The sequence below is a fragment of the Panthera pardus genome, unplaced genomic scaffold, assembly GCF_024362965.1.
Source record: "Panthera pardus isolate Hobbes unplaced genomic scaffold, ASM2436296v1 HiC_scaffold_25, whole genome shotgun sequence".
Lineage (NCBI taxonomy): Eukaryota > Metazoa > Chordata > Mammalia > Carnivora > Felidae > Panthera > Panthera pardus.
Genome location: NW_026526821.1, coordinates 78,487,870 through 78,507,946, shown reverse-complemented (window position 1 = coordinate 78,507,946; position 20,077 = coordinate 78,487,870). Strand labels below are relative to the sequence as shown.

The 20,077-nt window shown below is 34.9% G+C and overlaps 1 protein-coding gene across 1 annotated transcript; it reads right to left on the bottom strand.

Annotated features, from left to right (window-relative positions):
- Positions 1 to 236: 236 nt before the first annotated feature.
- Positions 237 to 20,037, bottom strand: PEX13 (peroxisomal biogenesis factor 13). The gene is made up of 4 exons (XM_019430143.2): positions 19,874 to 20,037; positions 6,100 to 6,794; positions 5,443 to 5,568; positions 237 to 3,123 (listed from the first exon to the last, which is right to left on the bottom strand). The coding sequence occupies exons 1-4, from the start codon at positions 19,963 to 19,965 to the stop codon at positions 2,825 to 2,827; spliced, it is 1,212 nt and encodes a 403-aa protein (XP_019285688.2). The 5' UTR covers positions 19,966 to 20,037; the 3' UTR covers positions 237 to 2,824.
- Between the last annotated feature and the right edge of the window lie 40 nt (positions 20,038 to 20,077).

Below are 20,077 nucleotides of genomic sequence, written 5' to 3'. Positions count from 1 at the left end.
AGTAAGTTCATAGTGGTAACCAGACTAGCAAATAGATCTCCCAAAACCTAGATTTGTGGTCTCGTATTTATAACCTTTTGGGTTTTTATTTTTATATAATGTAAATCTGATATTTTTCTTTAAATCACAAGGAAATAGAACAAATTGGTTTGCATATACAATGATATGAAGAAAAATAGAGACTTTTTATATTAATTTCAACCTGCAAAGAGTTAACAGTTTATCTTCAAAAAATGTCAACCAAGTTTAATATACTTTTATTTGTCCAGTAAAAGTAACTTCACAATCTATTCAAAATGAAATTTTAACTGAAGAACAATTTCTGTTCTTTTTTCCATCAAAGAAAGCAGAAGATAAAAGACAGCTATATTCAAGTAAACATATAATTATGACATAAAGATAGACTGAATCAAGTACCTACATAAAATGTTAAAACATGAAAATTTATAGTCCTCTTACCTTTTCCTTTCTAAACTGATAAAATACAATCAGAAAAAATTTTTAAATTAAATGTTTTCTTACTGTAACTTGTGACTTATTGTTCTGTTTAATTGAAAATGTTTTGGTTTCAGTTAGTAATTTCTGTAATGTAGTACTCCTTAAATAAGTTTCTAAAAACAATAATAGATCTGTGAACATTACATTTAATCTCAACTAAAAAATTACACTAAAACTATCATGATAAAAAAGGCTACAAAATTTCTCTGCTTATTTTCCTAAATTCCTTTTACAAAATTCTAATTGAAAAGGAATTTTCAGAAACAAATAGTTACCAGATAACGTATATTGCAATTTAGCATACTTAACCAAAAAACAAATACCCTAAGAAAAGTGAAATTGTTTTTGTCATTCATTCTGTGCTATACTCTTCTCCCTATGCACCTTTAATAGTCACAAATTCTATCCTTAATGCCTCAGCATTTCACCCCTACTTGACTTGACTTCTAGCAATCAATTTAGATGTTTCTTTAAAAAATTTTTTTTTTAAATGTTTATTTTTGAGAGAGACAGAGAGAGCAGGGGTGGGGGGCAGAGAAAGAGGGGGATGGAGGATCTGAAGCAGGCTCTGCACTGACAGCACAGAGACTGATGCAGGGCTTCAACTCATGAACTGTAAGATCATGACCTGAGCCAAAGCTGGACGCTTAACACACTGAGCAACCCAAGCACCCCCAATTTACATGTTTGAACACCAAATTTAATAATTTGCATTATCAAAAATTGTTTCAAGGACAAAATCTCCATAAATTACTCTAACAAAACCAGAACCTCTAATTGTAGAACACAAATGGAAAATAATATGCAAGGAACTTTATCTCAACTTGAAGACTAAGTATCTCAGTGTTTGAAAAATAGGCCTAAGATAAATAAATTTTATTATCTTATTATTTTTTTCTGCACAGGGTCAATATTTGTATTTTAAATTATATGTTTAAATTATATGTTACTTATTATGTTGTCATTTCAAAGGAGAGGCTCCCAAAAAGACTTTAGTAAAGTTCCATGCTATATATTTGTATATATGTATATATCTGGATCTTCTATGTTTTAGTGTGAACTGTTCTAGAATTACTTACAACATAAAGTCTGTAAGAATATGAAAATACTAAATCAAAATCTTTATCAAATAGTCCCAGGCTTTCAGCAAGTATCTGTAAATGTATTTTTGTACACCTGTATTCCTGAAAGTATTATTTTGTACTATGATCACAATGTTTAGGTTCTCCAATTTTGTATGATTTTCCAATTTTATGGCTAACTATTCAGTGTACTGAAGTTTAACTGGATTTAAAGTCATTATTAAATATAAAACAAGTTGTATAGTATTATCATATGCTAAATGGCATTGCGTTTATAGTCTCAGTAGTAAAAACTAAACCTAACAGAATGTGTATCCAATGTGACATGTTTTCAATGTTTACAGAACAGCCTGAATATGGAATTTAAAAAGTAATTATATGAGGGAAAAGCAGAGAATCCATGAAAAGATATAAATCATTACCTCTGGAAATGATTATACTGTAATGTGTAAATTTGAAGGATTTGAGTCTTGGCTGGAGAAAAAGAAAGTAAATCCTTCATATATTCTGATTTATCCAGGATGAAAACTAGTCATATTGTAAAGGGATAAAACATTCCATGATCATCAGAAGAAATGGAAATAATCTGTAAGAAAGAGAATTTTCAGCCTTTTTTACTAGCAGGAAAAACTATAAGGGCTAAATATCACTCTAGAACCATGCTTCTAGTGACCTTTTCAAGATGAATTTTTAAAAATACAATAAAAGGTAAAAGTATTAACTGTTAGTAGATAAAAATATATTACTGCCTAAAGCAAACCCAAGACTGCATATAACACAGATCAGAAAATTTTTATTATTCAGTTTAATTAAAGTTGTTAAAAAAAATTAGCCTTTTGCCTGTTCTCATATTTATGTGTTATCACTCGTTATCTGAGGATTCCAAATCAATTCCAAATCTCTAACTTTAAAAAGCATTAATGACCCCTACTGTAGCAAACAGTGTATTCTATAGTTCATCAAACTTATTCTTTCAATAAACACAGGATTTTATATAAGATGAAAATGACAGCAGTCTCCATAATCTTAAAATCTAGGTGAAACAAATACCCTCATGGTCTAAGAACTCGTAAAATGTAACCAGGTCACTAGACCAACATACTAGTGTACAACTTTAATAATTTCTAGCAGCAAAACACCTGGAATAGCCATTAACAAATGTGTTCATTGGATTGTAGATTAATTTCTTTGTAAGAAGTAATTTTTAAAAAGTATAGTTCAATTGCAGGCAAACATGAAAGATATCAAAGATCTTGTTTATCTCCACCTTTCCCAGTGGAATCAGGTGCAACTGGAACCTTATTAGTCTCAACAAAAACAGATTCAAAGGCAGCTTCCTGTTCATCCAAAGAATCAGCAGCCGTGGCTCCTTTAATTAGTGTTGTGTTGGTAAAAGATTGTTGCTGCTTGGAAATTTTACTGGATTCCATTGCTTTTCTACCTCTTCTTTTACCAAGAATTTTGACATAATTAGCAGGTATAAGTCCTGTTGTTTGACCATCAAGACTAGCCAGAAGCCAACCACGCACTTTGGGTTGCTGTTCTGATGGAAGAAAAGACAGCCTTGTAATTATAACACATTTTGGAGTCCAACAAAATATTAATAATAAAATATTAATATCTGTGTTACACTTACACAATAAAATACATAAACAAATACATATATTCAAAATCAAATGAGTAGGCTTAACAGTTCTAGAGTCCCTTCTTACAATTTATACTTTTTAATTTTATACTTACTATATTTTCAGCCTTGAAGAACATGAAGTTTATTATTAGTTGGTCCATTCATAGAGTAAGGAGATTCAATTCTCCTAAAAGCTAAAACTAACATCACTGTCTTTCATATTTTTTTTCAATATATGAAATTTATTGTCAAATTGGTTTCCATACAACACCCAGTGCTCATCCCAAAAGATGCCCTCTTCAATACCCATCACCCACCCTCCCCTCCCTCCTACCCCCCATCAACCCTCAGTTTGTTCTCAGTTTTTAAGAGTCTCTTATGCTTTGGCTCTCTCCCATGTCTTTCACATTTTAAATTGAAATTTAAGAAATGAATTTCTCAGTCCTTCTCAATAGAAGTTACAGGGAAGTATAGAAAATACATACCTTTATACAAGCCAAATTTCTTTACGTAACTTTTGGCCAAAATACAAAATTCATTCCATGTGATTGTGATGAATAATTCTGAAGATACTGAATGCTAACTTTAATCCAAGATAGGCAAAAATAAAGACCTCAGTTATCTCTAGGCACGTGACAAAAAGGTAAGGCAGTACTCTAAGCTTAAAGTAGGAAAGATTTATTTAATATATTCAATTTTGTGTTTTGGTATTTTAAAGATTACTCATATCTTTAAAAAGCTGTTTAACTGTTAGGGTTTTAGGTCAACACTATAAGTTAGGCAAATATAACATTTTTATGTTTAATACTCTACAATAGAGAAAAAATAAAACACTTAAAATCAACCATGTCTGTAACTGATTTTGTTCTAAATGCTCAAATGTATTTTGGGCAAAGGAAGAAAACAAAGAAGCAAAGCTAAAGTGTTAAGAGGTGTCATTAGTGGAAGAATAATATGAGATATAAAATTTTCCTGAAATACTATATTGAAAGAAACCACACTTGATCTTCTTTATACTTTATTTAGATTAAAACTAATTATTTGTATGGGTCTAACAATAAATCTTAAAAAGAAATCACTCTTTTGTAATCCAAAATAGGAAAGTGCTATTTTCACTAGAAGAAAAATATGAATCTAATACTTAGAAGCCTAGGTTTTGTGTATGAGGGATGAGGCAGAGATTTAGCAAATTTGATCCAAAATTTTCAATTATTTATACAATAAATTATGTGGACATGGAAGATATTTTTTCCCTATGTAATGACTAGAACTAATTAAAGGCTCAAGTTTCCATTAATAGATCACATGGAAAACAGCCAAAGTGGTTACAAGTACAGGTTCTGAAGTCAGACAAACCTAGGTTCATAGTCCAGCTCCATCACACCTTAGCTTTGTGATCCCATTTAGTTATTCTGAGTCTCAGTTTTCTCATAAGTAAAACAAGGTCAGGATAATAATAGTACCTACATCACAGCATTATTATAAGAGTTAAATGAAAGATATATAGTGCCTTATCCTATAAAGGATAGCTGTTACTATTGTCACTAATATTTTTACCAACAAAATGTTACTCTTCCTAGCAAAACTGAATCCCCACAAACACACAAAAATCTTTTTTTGTTTTTTTGCAAATCCATAAAAATTCTGATCATCCTTACTGAGGAAAGCTAAGGGAAAAGGCCATTTTACCTGGAACCATTAAAAACTATTAGTGACCTGGTTCAAAAATAAACCTGTGATGTGTATAAATTCCTTGCTGAAGTTCTTTAATACTTCATGACAGTAATTCCTAAAATATTCATGTTGGGAGTTTCTGAAGTAAACTAGTCAAATAAAAAAGAAAGCAATACCAGTCCGAGCAATTAAAGACTGACAGGGATACTTATGTCACAGGAGAATTTCTTCGGGTTGTTAGATTTGTTACATGTAGTGTTAATCTCATGTTTTTGTGTGGGGATTAACAGAGTTTGGAATTCAAGTTTTGAGTTTATAAGTGATTATATACATAAACAAAATCTTTCCTTATCTCAGTGAAATACTATTGGAACGACCCTGTTGGGCATTTTTCTTCCACATCCCTGGATCTGGAAGGTCTAAACTGACACAAAAGAGAAATACTAGCAACTACTTCTGAGTTAACGAACAAGGACCAAGATCTTTTGTTGCAGTTTTTAATAGTACATTTACAAATTCAAAAAATTCATGGGTAATTCCAATTTATTCATGTTTTGTTACCTTTGAGAGCTAAGTTTAGCATATCACCAGCACGGAAAGAAATTTCTTCTTCGGACACAGCAGCAAAATCATATTCTGCTCTAGCAACTACATGGTCATCCTCACCACTTGCCCAGTTGGTGTTGTCTACAAACCAAATTAAGAATTAAAGTTAGGGTTAGTGTTCACTGGCTATGGTGTAAACTGTATAAATCTATTTGCCAAGAGAAAAGCACCACCCTCCACCAAAGTAAATTCTATAATTAACACTATGCAAAATCCAAAAATATGCTCACTAGGATATATATTATGAACTTTCTCCTTTTTTTCAAGGTCAAAATTACAATTACCTGTATATTGTCTTATCCATCCCTGACAGTAGTTTTAGAAAGATAAGGGAATTATGTCCTATGCATACCTGTAGCCTCTACAGCATCAAGTTCAGTACCCTGTAAACAGTAGTCAGGCAATGTGTACTCTTACATTAAATAAACAATAAACTAATCAGTAAGCCTGTTTTTGCTATATATTCATTTTCCAGTTTTCAAGTTCTTAACTGAAAATATAATTGGATCAAAATATTAAATACAAATGAACACAAAGAACGTTAATTTAACAAATCTATTCTTGAAATTCGAGATTGTTATGTGGTTTTTGAACCTATTCTATTACTCTTACCTGTGACTTCATCATTATGGGTAGACAGAAGTTTCCAGATGAGGTAAGGACCACCAAGGATAACAGCAAAGAACAAGAATATTGGCCAAGATTTGGCTGAATTAGCTGCTTTGTCCTCAGCACCAAGGCAAGCCACAGTTCCTTCACTTTCTGCCCATAGGTCCTCATTCTCAGAGCCTCTTCTTAAACCTATCATCCACTGTAACCGTCTGTAAAGATACCTTATAGTCCTAACTAATGCAAAAGCTGAAAAAACCTTTGTGAAATGTATTTTTAATCGGGAAAAGTGATTTGCTACATCCAATACAGCCCTGAAACTGTTATAGACAGCTGAAAAGGTAGCATCCATCATCATACTGACAGAGGCAAATGCATGCACAATACTTTCAATGGACTGAAATGCACCTCTGCTGCTTTCTTCAGCTTGCTGAACAAATCTACTGGGTGGCAGATCATCTACACGGAGGCGGTTATAGCCCAACCCATTATATCCATAACTATAAGGGCTATAGCTTCCATAAAACGAATTTCCATAGGCACCATATCCTGAAGAAAATGAACTGTAAGCAGGTCTGAAAGTATTCACATTGCTGCTTCCTGTCTGCTGTGATGGCCTTGGAAGAATAGGTGGGGGCACTCTGGTAAGTGTTGGTTGTCCAGGTCTTGTCAATAAACTAGGACCCAAATCAGCAGATCTAAAAAAAAAAAAAAAAAAAAAAAAAGATTCAAAATAGTATCTTAAGCACATAATAAATTCAATTCAAAGTAACTATTAAACACCTCTTACATACCCAGTGTTAATGACAGATCTACTGAAGAGGTGGTAAGAATAAGGATTAGTCTCTAATATCTACATGCTTAGAATCTCAGTGTTAAAATGAACAAGATAAAAGAGCTGACTAAACTCTGCTATTTTCTTGTTTACTTGCTAGCATTATTAGCAGTATCTTCAACCTATTTTCTCAGGGTTAGTTACAACTAGGTATTTGTCCATCCTTGCCCCTAAATGGCACTATCTTAATCACTATAGTTTTATAATAGGTCTTAGCAGTATTCAATAAAACACGTCCTCCTCCAATGTTCTTCAAGAGTGTTTTAGCTTTTTTGACCCTTTGAATTTCCATATACATTTTAGAATCAGAGCTTTAAGTTCCACACCCTCTCCCTCAAAAAAACCCTATTGAGGGGTGCCTGGGTGGCTCAGTTAAATGGCTGATTCTTAATTTCGGCTCAGTTCATGATCTCATGGTCTGTGAGTTCAAGCCACACTGACAGCGTAGAGCCTGCTTGGGATTCTCCCTCTTTCTCTGCCCCAAGTGCGTGCACTCTCTTTCTCTCTCTCTCAAAATAAATAAACATAAAAAAAATACTTACAAAAAAACCCTATTGAGATTGTTTGGGATTACAATGAATCTGTAGGTTAATTTGAGATAAATCATATCTTTATAATATTTAGAGTTTCAACCCACATTTATTAGGTTTTTGTTTTGTTTTGAGAGAGACACAGAGAGAGCACAAGTGTGCAGGAGAGGGAGAGGGGAGAAAGAAATTCTCAAGCAGGCTCTACGGAGGCCCAGATGTAGGGCTGGATCTCACAACCTCAGCTGAAATCAAGAAATCAAGAGTCAGACACTAAACCAACTGAACCAATCAGGCGGCCCTATTAGATCTTTTAAAGATTTTTCTGAATAATGGTTTTTAAAAATAACTTTAAGTTTCCATACTGTTTTATAGTTTCCTTGTGGCAGGTTTTCTTTAGATTTATTCCTGTATATTTGATATTTTTTGATGCTACTATAAACGGTGTCTTCTAAAATTTCACTTTGATACTGTTATGTAGAAATAATGGATTTTTTTTTTAATATGGTGCTTGTATCCAACAAACTTGTTTTTGATTCTTCTGGATTTTCAATTAAAGATTTGCAGTCATATTGTATGTGAATGATAGGTATATTTCCAATTCTTACAGTTTTGATTATTAAAGAAGGTATTGCACCTAAGACATGTTGTCCAATCTTGAACAGAAGTGATTAATAGGCATTCTCGTCTCATTTCTGATCTCAAAGGGAAATTTCTCAGCATGTAACCATTATTATGTTTACTGTAGAGTTATTGTAAATTTAGTAATTTGTTTTCTATTTCTATTTGCTAAGAGTTTTTACCATGAACATTGAATTTATCAAATGATTTCTCAACATCTATCAAGATGATTATGATTTTAATTACAAATTCAATCTCTTTAGTATCATGCTACTTAAAATATGGTTTGTCGATCAGTGCTAATTTATGAGTCATATGCACTGACCTATAATGAGAAAAGTACAACAAATAAGACTGTTTAAGCAATCTGACATTGTTATATTTTTACTGTATTTTATAAAGGTATTAGGTATCAGCACAAATATTTTGAGAAGCATTGTTGTATAATTATAAGACTATTCCTTTTCTCTATTTAAAAACTTTTTTTTAATGTTTACTTTTGAAAGAGAGAGAGAGACTGGGAGACACAGAATCTGAAGCAGGCTCCAGGCTCAGCGCTATCAGCACAGAGCTTGACATGGGGCTCGAACCCACAAACCATCAGATCATGACCTGAGCTGTCGGACGCTTAACTGACTGAGCCACCCAGGCGCCCCTCATTTTCCCTATTTTTAAATTATACCTTGCTTAATCCTCTAAATCTCTTCCCATCCTTTCTGCATTTTCTGCCCTTTTGTCTCTTGGTACAAAAATATGTTGGATATTTTCTTCCTAATTATCCTTTAGGTCCTGCTATTCAAAAGGGCCAATACATCACAAAATAAGTATCTTGTACCATAATGTGAATTAATGAACTCTTTTTTAAAAAATTTTTTTAAGCTTATTTATTTTTAAGAGAGAGAGTGTGTGTGAGTGGGGCAGGGGCAGATAGAGAGGGGGACAGAGGACCTGAAGCAGGCTCTGTACTGACAGCAGAGAGCCTGATGTGGGGCTCAAACTCAAACTGTGAGATCATGATCTGAGCCAAAGTCAGATGCTTAACCAACTGAGCCACCCAGGTGCCTCTTTATCAATGAATTCTTAATGCCAACTGAACTAAATAGTGTGCTTAGTATTAACGTGGCTTTACATTCTGGCCAAAGTTTCATTATCTTTTTGTGGGCTGCTCATTTATAGTTTGAAAACAGCAGCCAGTCTTGGTAGCTACAGAACACACTTAGAACGTTGCTCTAAGTCACTAATTATCTCTGTAGCAGTGTCTAAACTGTTGCTAAACCCAATGAGTTACTAAGTTTGGTTACTAAATTTTTGTTCTACATATTCCTTTTCCTTTTGATAGTTTCCAATTATCTGCCAAAATTCCTTATTTTCTTCTATTGCCTTCAACATATTAAACATTTTAAATTTATGTTAAAGTCTGTTCAGTAACTCCAATTTCTAGAGTCCTTTTGAAATGTTTTCTCATCCGTTGTTTCACTTAGTTTCAATTTATGTTATCTAATATCCTTCTGGGTCCTGCTATTTGATTTTGCTTATGCATGAGACATACATGAAGAATTGTGGCAAGAATTTGAGACTCTGGATGATGCTCTCTTCCTCTAGGTGTATTTCATTTTGGATACTATTTTCTGAACTATCCTCTAGTTTGCTTCAGGCAAACTAGCCTGCTAAAGCTATTATCAATCCATGATTGTCCCTAATCTAATTTCAGGGACTGAGATGATCTGAAGCTGGGTTTATGCTCCTGTAAGGGAGTGTCTGCTTCTTTTATACTCTCATATCTAGATAGATGTATCTTTTTAGGGTCATAACACAAGGTATGGATAATTTATCAGCACCCTGTCTTGGAGGACTACTAGACTCTAACCATACTCCAAGAATCTGTCGAAGGTGCTCTTCAACTAGCTTCCCATCATCTAAACTGCTTCTTTTGGAATCAGCAGCAGCTTCTATGAGAATCTACTCTCACCTTTGTGGATTTCCATCTTTCTCTTTTTCCATCTTTTGGATCTGGGCTCCATAAATCTTTACCTTATTTATTCTATAATGCATTCAAGCAGATGTTTTTAAGCAGATGTTTTTATATTCTGCCTAGCTTTTCTATTTGTCCTTAATAGCATTGTTTTTTTTTTCTTAAATTATTCTGTCATCAGAAGTCCTTCCCACAATTCTTTGTCCATCATCGTACAGTATCTTACATTTGTATACACGTCTGCCTCTTCTACAAGGTGAGCTCCTCATAGGTGCAGGAGTTATCCTTGTTTCTCCATCACCTACTACAGTGCTTAGCATATAAAAGGTACTGATACAACCACTATGCTGAAGTCTCTTTTTAGTGAATATTTAAAACACATATATCACACAGATCATTAATACAGATTATTTTTTCTTTATATATCCTTCTTTTATAAGTTTTGATGAATATGTTAGTTTAAAAATTGTAAGGAATTAAATGTAAATAATAAAAAGAAAGTTTCTTCCAACTCTTCTCTGGTTTTAATGCTATTTTTGGCATATACAAGTACATTCAGTGTCCACATTCCACCTGGCCTTCTGTTACAACCAGCAAAATGAGAAATTAACACACCTACAACTTATAACAAAAGATGTATATTCTGTGCTGAACGTGCCAAAAGTCTCACCAACCCAACTTTTTATTTTGAAAAATTTCAAACAGAAAAAAAAGTTGAAAGTACAATGAATACCCTCATTCCTTCTATCTAGACTCAACAACTATTATTGTTTTGCCACATGAACTTTCTTTCTCTCACTGTCTAGTCTTTTAAAAATTCTTGAACCATTTGAAATTAACTTGCAGACTTGATACATTACTCCTAAATACCTCAACATGTTATTTCCTAAGAGCAAAGATATTTCAGACAAAACATAATGCCATTTTCACATCTCTAAAAATTAACAATTCCATATCATTATCCAATTAAAATTCAACACCTATCCATTACCCTCAAGTGTCTTCAAACAGTTTTATTGAGATACCAGAGGTGTACAACTACCAACCTATGTAATTCCAGAACATTTTTAGCATCCCAGTAAGAAATCCCACATTCATTAGCAGTCACTACCTATTTCCTGCTCTATTCCCTATCCTAGGCAATGACTAATCTAATTTCTGTCTCTATAGGTTTGTCTATTCTGGTGATTTCACATATAGTTAATTCTTGTTATTTGCGATAGTCATAGTCTATAAATTTGCTATGAACATCTAATTAACAAATAGAATCATTGTTCCTGGGGGAAACAATGCACTTCAGCATTATACTTAGAGGCCGTTTTAAAATAGCAAAATCACCAACAAAAATATGAAAAATGTGGCATCCATTTGGTTATTAAAAGGACACCTGCTTAAAGCTTAAATCGAAAACAAGAAGCAGGAGTGTTGCTTTGTTCAATCTCAGCTCATCTCATCTGAAATGACTCAAATCTTTTGCCACCCTATCCATGTCTGTGAATGATCATGAAAGTGTCATGAGCATTGATTTGGGGGTTACAATAAATTTTAGTGAGGAGAATTAGCAAATTTGGCATCTGCAAATAATGAGAATCTACTGTAAATGAATCATACAACATATAGTATTTTGTGACTGGCTACTTTTACTTAATGTAATGTTTTGAAGTTTCATCCATATTGTAGCATTTATCAGTACTTTATTCCTGTTTCCTGCTGAGTTATATTTATTTATGCATCAGTTGATAGATATACTGTTGTTTCCACTTTTTGGCTTTTGTGACTAATGTTATCATAAACATTTATGTACAAATTTTTGTGTGGACATACGCTTTCCTATCTCTTGGGTATATATACCTAGGCATGGAATTGGTGGATCATAGAGTAACTATGCTTAACCTTCTATGGCACTGCCAGATTGTCTTCCAAAGCAACTGGAAGCAACTACTTATATTCCTATCAGTAGTGCATGAGGGTTCCAATTTCTCCACATCTTTGCCAATACTTGTTATTATTTATCTTTGTCATTATAGCCAACCTAGTGGGTATGAAGTGGTATCTCATTGTGATTTTGTTTTGCATGTCCCTGACAGTTAATGATGTTGAGTATCTTTTCATGTGCTCATTTGCCAGTTTTATTATTATTATTTTTTTAATGTTTATTTCTGAGACAGAGATAGAGCATGAGTGGGGGAGGGGCAGAGAGAGAGGGAGACACAGAATCCGAAGCAGGCTCCAGGCTCCAAGCTGTCAGCACAGAGCCTGACGCGGGGCTCGAACTCACAAACCGTGAGATCATGACCTGAGCTGAAGTCGGTCGCTCAACCGACTGAGCCACCCAGGTGCCCCTTATTTGCCAGTTTTAAATCTTCTCTGGAGAAATGTGTATTTAGATATTTTGCCCATTTGAAAAATTACGGTACTTGCCTTTTTATCATTGAGTTTTAAGAGTCAAATGTCTTTTAGGTTGTTGTGGGTTTTTTTAACAAAAATTCAATCAAGGTTCACACACTGCATTTGGTTGGTTGTCTCCTCATTTCTTCTAAATTAGAATCATTCCATTTTTTGGAATGCCCTGGACTTTTTGAAGAGTCCAGCCAGTTTTCTTTTAGAATGTCTTACATTCTAAATCTGTGTTTCCCCAAAATGTTGTTTAAATATATCTCTATCCTCTACATTTCCAGTTAAATTAAACATTGCATCTAAAGGTTTAATTAGAATCATGTTAACATTTTTGGCAAGAATAATTCATGGGTTATGTTTACTTCATATTGTATCACATCACAAAAAGTAGAACCAAACTTTAAAAAGGGTCAGGTGACTAACAGTGTAGTTATTTCCTGGTTTTCATAAAGCAGCTCTGCTCTAAAGTAGGAGCAATAGATAAAACAAAAAGAACAAATAGGCATATCTAGATTTACATAACAGAAACCAAACAGAAATGTAAAATGATTGGAAGGGTGATGCTACAGGCCTACTCAATTCTGGGTTTGAAATCAGGTAGTGACAACCAGGACTTAGACTTCTAGGAAGTAACAAGAACTAACAGTGCTCCTTTCTAATGGTAATAATTCACTGCTTGAAGCTGTGGCCTGGGATGCATCACTTTGGCTTCTAAAAAGAGATTATGAAACTTGCTGACAGTAGTTTAAGATTTTTAGAAAGTTACAGAACTAAGAAGGGTAGGACTCTGACTAGGCCTCAAGACCAGGAAATGAAACAACTACTGACTCAGTGACTTCATCTTTGATATCCTTAATCTAAGCCACCATTTTTACACCTGATTCTTACATGGGAGGGTGCATGCTGAAGGAGCAGGGAGAGTCAATAGAAAACCTACTAGACACAGAGAGATAAATGGAAGGGAAAGGAGAGGAAACAGAACTCAAAAATGCCTATTCAAAACAAACATATCAAAAATGCCATACACAAGAAGAAATAAAAACACTAAGAAACCAAACTAACAAAAATCAACAATTAGAATGAAAATTCATTCAAGGAAAAATAAGTTTCATGTAACAGCTCAACAAGGATTGCAAATATGTTTAAAAAAATTTTTTTAAACATTTATTTATTTTTGAGACAGAGAGAGACAGAGCACGAATGGGGGAAGGTCAGAGAGGGAGACACAGAATCCGAAACAGGCTCCAGGCTCTGAGTTGTCAGCACAGAGCCCGACGTGGGGCTCGAACTCACAGACTGCGAGATCATGACGTGAGCCGAAGTTGGACGTTTAACCGACTGAGCCACCCAGGCGCCCTGCAAATATGTTTAAAATAGACATCAATGAAGCAATGACATCTGTGAAATAAAAATTGAAATGAAATAAAAACATGTAAATATGAAGAAAACTCCATTACAAAGCTTAGACATGATGCTCACAGCCACAGGGATTATCTTGCAACTATGAGGCAAAAAGAAAATTAGTTGTAGACTAAGGAACACAGTGAAAATATAGATAGAACTTGGGGAATTCCACTTCAAGCAATGGCATTCTAGGTAATCAGACTAATCCTGCCACTAAAAAAAAAAAAAAAAACTAGAAAAGCTAAAAACATACAACATTACCTGTTTAAAACATGAAAGAACAAGGTACTGAAGAATTTAAAATAACTGAAACTATGAACTTAATGACTGGTTCAGTACCAGATTGGACATTTTGAAAGAAAAACATCAGTGAACTACAAGAGAATTCCGAAGAAAATACCCAGAATGAAGTATGAGTAACAAAAGAATATATACAGAAAGGAGTATAAGGTATGGGCTGTACAGTGAAATACAGAGCATATATGCTGTTGAAGTCAAAGGGGTGAAAAGATGATGGGCCGAAGGAATATTTGAAGAGATAATGGCTGAGACTTTTCTGAAATTAATGAAAGACATCAAATCAGATTCAAGTATCTCTATGAATCCCACCCAAAATAACACAAATGAAACCGTTTACATTGAGGCCCAACAAAGTATAATCACCCAAAACCAAAAACAAAGAGGAAAATCTTTAAAGCACTGGAGGAAAAAAAGAGATTCCTTTCAAAGAAGACTAATACAGAAATGGCCCAAACTCTCAGAAAGCTTACAGAAAAAAATTTAAAAAGGGAGCCAGGAAAAACGTAGGTTCCTAATGACAATGTTGAGTTAGGAGATCTCTAGACTTTTTGTTAACTAAACAAGAAATGTCTTTATAGTCCAAAACTCAGTAAGTCACATATTATTACTTGTAGGGGAAACTATTCCTGATACAACGTTTAATAGAAGTCCCCCAGAAGAAGAGATGGGAAAGAATATTTCTTCAACAATAGAGATATAATTAGTGAAAAATTTCCTGAATTAAAAGAAAGATTGATGGCACAAAAACAGACCCATAGACCAATGGAATAGAATAGAAACCCCAGAACTAGACCCACAAACGTATGGCCAACTCATCTTTGACAAAGCAGGAAAGAATATCCAATGGAAAAAAGACAGTCTCTTTAACAAATGGTGCTGGGAGAACTGGACAGCAACATGCAGAAGGATGAAACTAGACCATTTTCTCACACCATTCACAAAAACAAACTCAAAATGGATAAAGGACCTGAATGTGAGACAGGAAACCATGAAAACCCTAGAGGAGAAAGCAGGAAAAAACCTCTCTGACCTCAGCTGCAGCAATTTCTTACTTGACACATCCCCAAAGGCAAGGGAATTAAAAGCAAAAATGAACTACTGGGACCTCATGAGGATAAAAAGCTTCTGCACAGCAAAGGAAACAATCAACAAAACTAAAAGGCAACCTACAGAACGGGAAAAGGTATTTGCAAATGACATATCAGACAAAGGGCTAGTATCCAAAATCTATAAAGAGCTCACCAAACTCGACACCCAAAAAACAAATAACCCAGTGAAGAAATGGGCAGAAAACATGAATAGACACTTCTCTAAAGAAGACATCCAGATGGCCAACAGGCACATGAAAAGATTCTCAACATCGCTCCTCATCAGGGAAATACAAATCAAAACCACACTCAGATATCACCTCACGCCAGTCAGAGTGGCCAAAATGAACAAATCAGGAGTCTATACATGCTGGCGAGGATGTGGAGAAACGGGAACCCTCTTGCACTGTTGGTGGGAACGCAAATTGGTGCAGCCGCTCTGGAAAGCAGTGTGGAGGTTCCTCAGAAAATTAAAAATAGACCTACCCTATGACCCAGCAATAGCACTGCTAGGAATTTATCCAAGGGATACAGGAGTACTCTTGCATAGGGGCACTTGTACCCCAATGTTTATAGCAGCACTCTCAACAATAGCCAAATTATGGAAAGAGCCTAAATGTCCATCAACTGATGAATGGATAAAGAAATTGTGGTTTATATACACAATGGAATACTACGTGGCAATGAGAAAGAATGAAATATGGCCTTTTGTAGAAACATGGATGGAAGTGGAGAGTGTTATGCTAAGTGAAATAAGTCATACAGAGAAAGACAGATACCATATGTTTTCACTCTTATGTGGATCCTGAGAAACTTAACAGAAGTCCATGGGGGAGGGGAAGAAAAAAAAAAAAAAGGTTAGAGAGGGAGAGAGCCAAAGTGTAAGAGGCTCTTAAAAACAGAACTGAGGGTTGATGGGGGGAGGGAGGGTGGGTGATGGGTATTGAGGAGGGCATATTTTGGGATGAGCACTGGGTGTTGTATGGAAACCAATTTGACAATAAACTTCATATACTGAAAAAAAAAATAAAATAAAAAAAAAGAAAGAAAAGAAAAAAAATAAAAGAAAGATTGAATCCTTACGGTGAAGGATTATGAGTGAGCATGAACACTGTAGCTACTGAGCAGGAGGAAAAAATATACATGTCTGTATATTCATACCTGAACAGAACATAATAAAGTTGCAGAGGACCAAGGTATCAGGTAAAATCTTAAAGACTACTAAGGAAAAAATAATCTACCTATAAAGGAATAAAAATAAGACTCAAAAGAAAAATTTCTGTACCTATGCAACCTGGAAATAAAGCTAAAAAAGGATAGTACAAAGAAAGAAAATTACAGGCTAATTTCACCTAGAAATATACATGCAAATATCTTAAAATATTAGAACAGAATTCAGCATTGTATTTTACAAACAATCACAATTAAGCAGTTCATCCAGAAATTTAAGGATTGATTAAATTAGAAAGTTAATTGATGTAAATAAATCACATTTCAAATTTTAAAAAATACATACGATTATCTCAACAAATTCATAGAAGTCATTCATAAAATTTAATACTCCTTCATAATAAAAATCTGAGCAAGGAGATGGAAGTTCAAAAGGAGAACTATCAAAACCAAAAAGCAAATATCAAACTTAATAGTGAGACTTGACAAGCATTCCAATGAAAGTCAAGAGCAATACAAGATTGTTGGTTATCTATGCTGGCTTATTTGTAAATGACAGGACTGCAACATGGAACAAAGAGAATTTCAACCAAACCACCAGAACAAATTAAGTCTGAATTATGCTAGATATAAAAGATGGAAAAGTACTTCATGGAGACAGTCACAAAACACAATTGGAGGCAAAAAGTCCGTATTTTCATAAAATATAAAGCTTCAATAAAAACCACATTAAGTCTTTTTATAATGGCTAAATGTAACAAAGGCAATTATGAAGAACAGCAATGTGGAGAGGTAACTGACATACCGGATATCAAAACTTATTAAAAACTGTGGTGGTTAGAAAGACCAATAGAATCCCAAACAGAACCACACATTTAGGAAAACTGAATGTGATGACATTATAAACTAGCACAGAATATATAAATTAATGGTACTGGGACAGTTATCCACATGGAAAAAAAAACTAGATTACCTATTTTGCATTGATTTTGTACAACAAAGTCAGTTCTAGGTGGATTAAAAATATGAATGTGAAATGCAGAACATGTAAAAAAAAATATAGAGAGAGGGGTGCCTGGGTGGCTCAATCAGTTAAGGGTCAGACTCTTGATTTTGGCTCACATCATCATCTTGTTGTCTGTGAGATCCACGCCCCCACCTCCAGACACCCTCCCCCAGTGCTCTGTGTTGACAGTGTGGAGCCTGCGTGGGATTCTCTGGCTGTGTTTCTCTCCCTCTCAAAATGAATAAGCTTAAAAAAAAAAAAGGGAAAAAAAAAGAAAAAGAAAATAGAGAAAAATTTTCTTGATCTAAGACAGGAAGGGTTTCTTAGCCAAGACACAAAAAACACAAACAATAAAATATGAAAATTTTGGCTATATTGAAATTAAAAAGTATCTGTACAACAAAAATGAACACAAATATAAAGCAAAAAGACAAGCCACAGCCTGAAAGATATTAAAAACAAACATAATAGAATTAGTATAGAATTAGAATAAAGGACTCTTACCAAGTTAAGAAGCAAACATATAGTCAATTAAAAAGTGAGCCAAAGATACCAACAGAAAAATCTCAAATGTCTAATTAACTTTCAAAAAGACAATCTTATTACTAATCAGAGAAGTGCAAATTAAAGATGAAAATATCATTTCCCATCCATTAGATTGGCAAATACAGAACTAAAAAATAACATCATCAAGTGTTTGAAAGAATGTAGAGAAACAGAATACCCTGCTAGTGAAAATGTAAAATCTGGTATAAAACCACTTTGGGAAGCAACTTGGCAACAGTTAGTACTTAAAGATAAGCATACCCTCTACCAAGCAATTCTATTCCCAATAACATTATTAGAAAGCCTCTTGGAAATGTGGACAAGGAGAAAGGCACACGAATGGTCACTGCAGTTTTTAATATATAATACTTTAATACAACAGAATAGTTTGTTTTTATATAATAGAATATCCTATGGCAATTAAAATGGACTACAGCTATATGTATGAACAAGATAAATCTCAAAATCAATAATATTTAAGGGGAAAACATTTTGCAAAATGATACACACACATATGATTTGAAGTTTAAAAACATAGTGAATACTGTACACACACATATATATAACATATAAACCTAGGTACTAAAGTATCAAATAAAGTATGAAAACACAACTGGGTACATTAAACACCAAATAGGGACAGTAGTTACAGGAGGAAAGAAGAAAGAGAGGCTTAACCATTTCTGTAATTTTTATTTTTTAAAAAATATGAAAAAAATGAGGCAAATCTGGAAAAATGTTAACATTTCTTAAAGCTAGGAGTGGATACACAAGTATTCATTATCTTACTCTCTACTGGTCTCCACGTGTTTAAAATTCACAATGAGAAAAAGTGGGAAAATGGTTAATTTTACATAAACAGAACTTTAACAGGATGTCAGGTATAAAATCTGTCTTCCAAATAGCTGTCCAAACTTTTTTTAAAAGTCAAATCGCTCATAAAAAAGGTAGCAGAAAGTGTCGCCTCATCTTAACAGTATAATTACGGCTCATTACTTGTTATGTATCTGTCATTATTAAATTAAGTTGCTAATATGTTCAAGCATCGTGACGTTTAAATAAGGATTACAAGATTTTAGAACACAGTAGAAATACATTCCAGTATACTGGGGATTTTTAGGTGTTAGGTAAACCTACTGTATGATAGGTGATGACATCCGAATGTCACCACTTAAATTTGGATGTCCAGATGCACCCAACACGAAACAGACAAGGCTGTGAAACTCTTCTCTCGTTCTATTTTAACTTTTTATCCATTTAACACTGATTAAAAACAAATACAAAACACACAGGCCTTAGAAAAATGACACAGTATTTTGCACACAAAGGCCATCCATAGGCCTTGGATTTAGAATTCCGCTTAGAAGTTGCTTCTCCAAATCTTTATCCAAAACGTTGCTGAGTTATGCTAGAAAACAACTCAAAGTTGTATAGGCTTGGGTTCCAGTTGCGTAAAAGCGACCTTTTGGGCTTTCACCAACTTATCGAGAGGTTGTTAAAAGCTTTGGAGAGACTTTGTTCCCAGTCGAGCCGGGGCTGGGCAAGTGCCAGCCACTCTCATCTGCGGAAGACCGAAAGTCTAGCGCTTTAAAGGGGGTCTAGCAGTTTTGTCACGGCGTCCCGCTAACAGCAAGGGGCTGGAAGCCGCCCCCTTTCTTCCAAGCACCGGGACCCAGTGAGGCGCCCAGAGGCTCCCTGGACAGTGTCCCTACCAAGAGCCGTCAAGTCAGAAACAGCTGTTTGACATCGAAATTCCCCACACTGGCGCCCTGTCCCCACCTTGATACCCTCACCGTTGGGGTTTGGTTGAGGGGGGAGGGGACACCTCAGCCCAACAACGGCCTCAACCGTCTCCTGCCAAGTTCCCGCTCCAGCCCGCCAAACCCGCGGTCTGAAGAATCCCACACTTACTGGAAAGTGGGGCCGGGTCCTGGTCCTGGCCCGGCCCCCGGAATTCGGCGGGTCTCCCAGGGTTTCGGGGGAGGCGGCGGCTGGGAAGCCATCTCCTCCGCCTCCGCTCACTCCAGGTCCGCGCTGGGACGCTCCAGGCCCCGGTACACTAGTACCTCGCGCGCCAGGCGCAACCGGCAGAGTACCGAGTCCTCCACCCCCGCC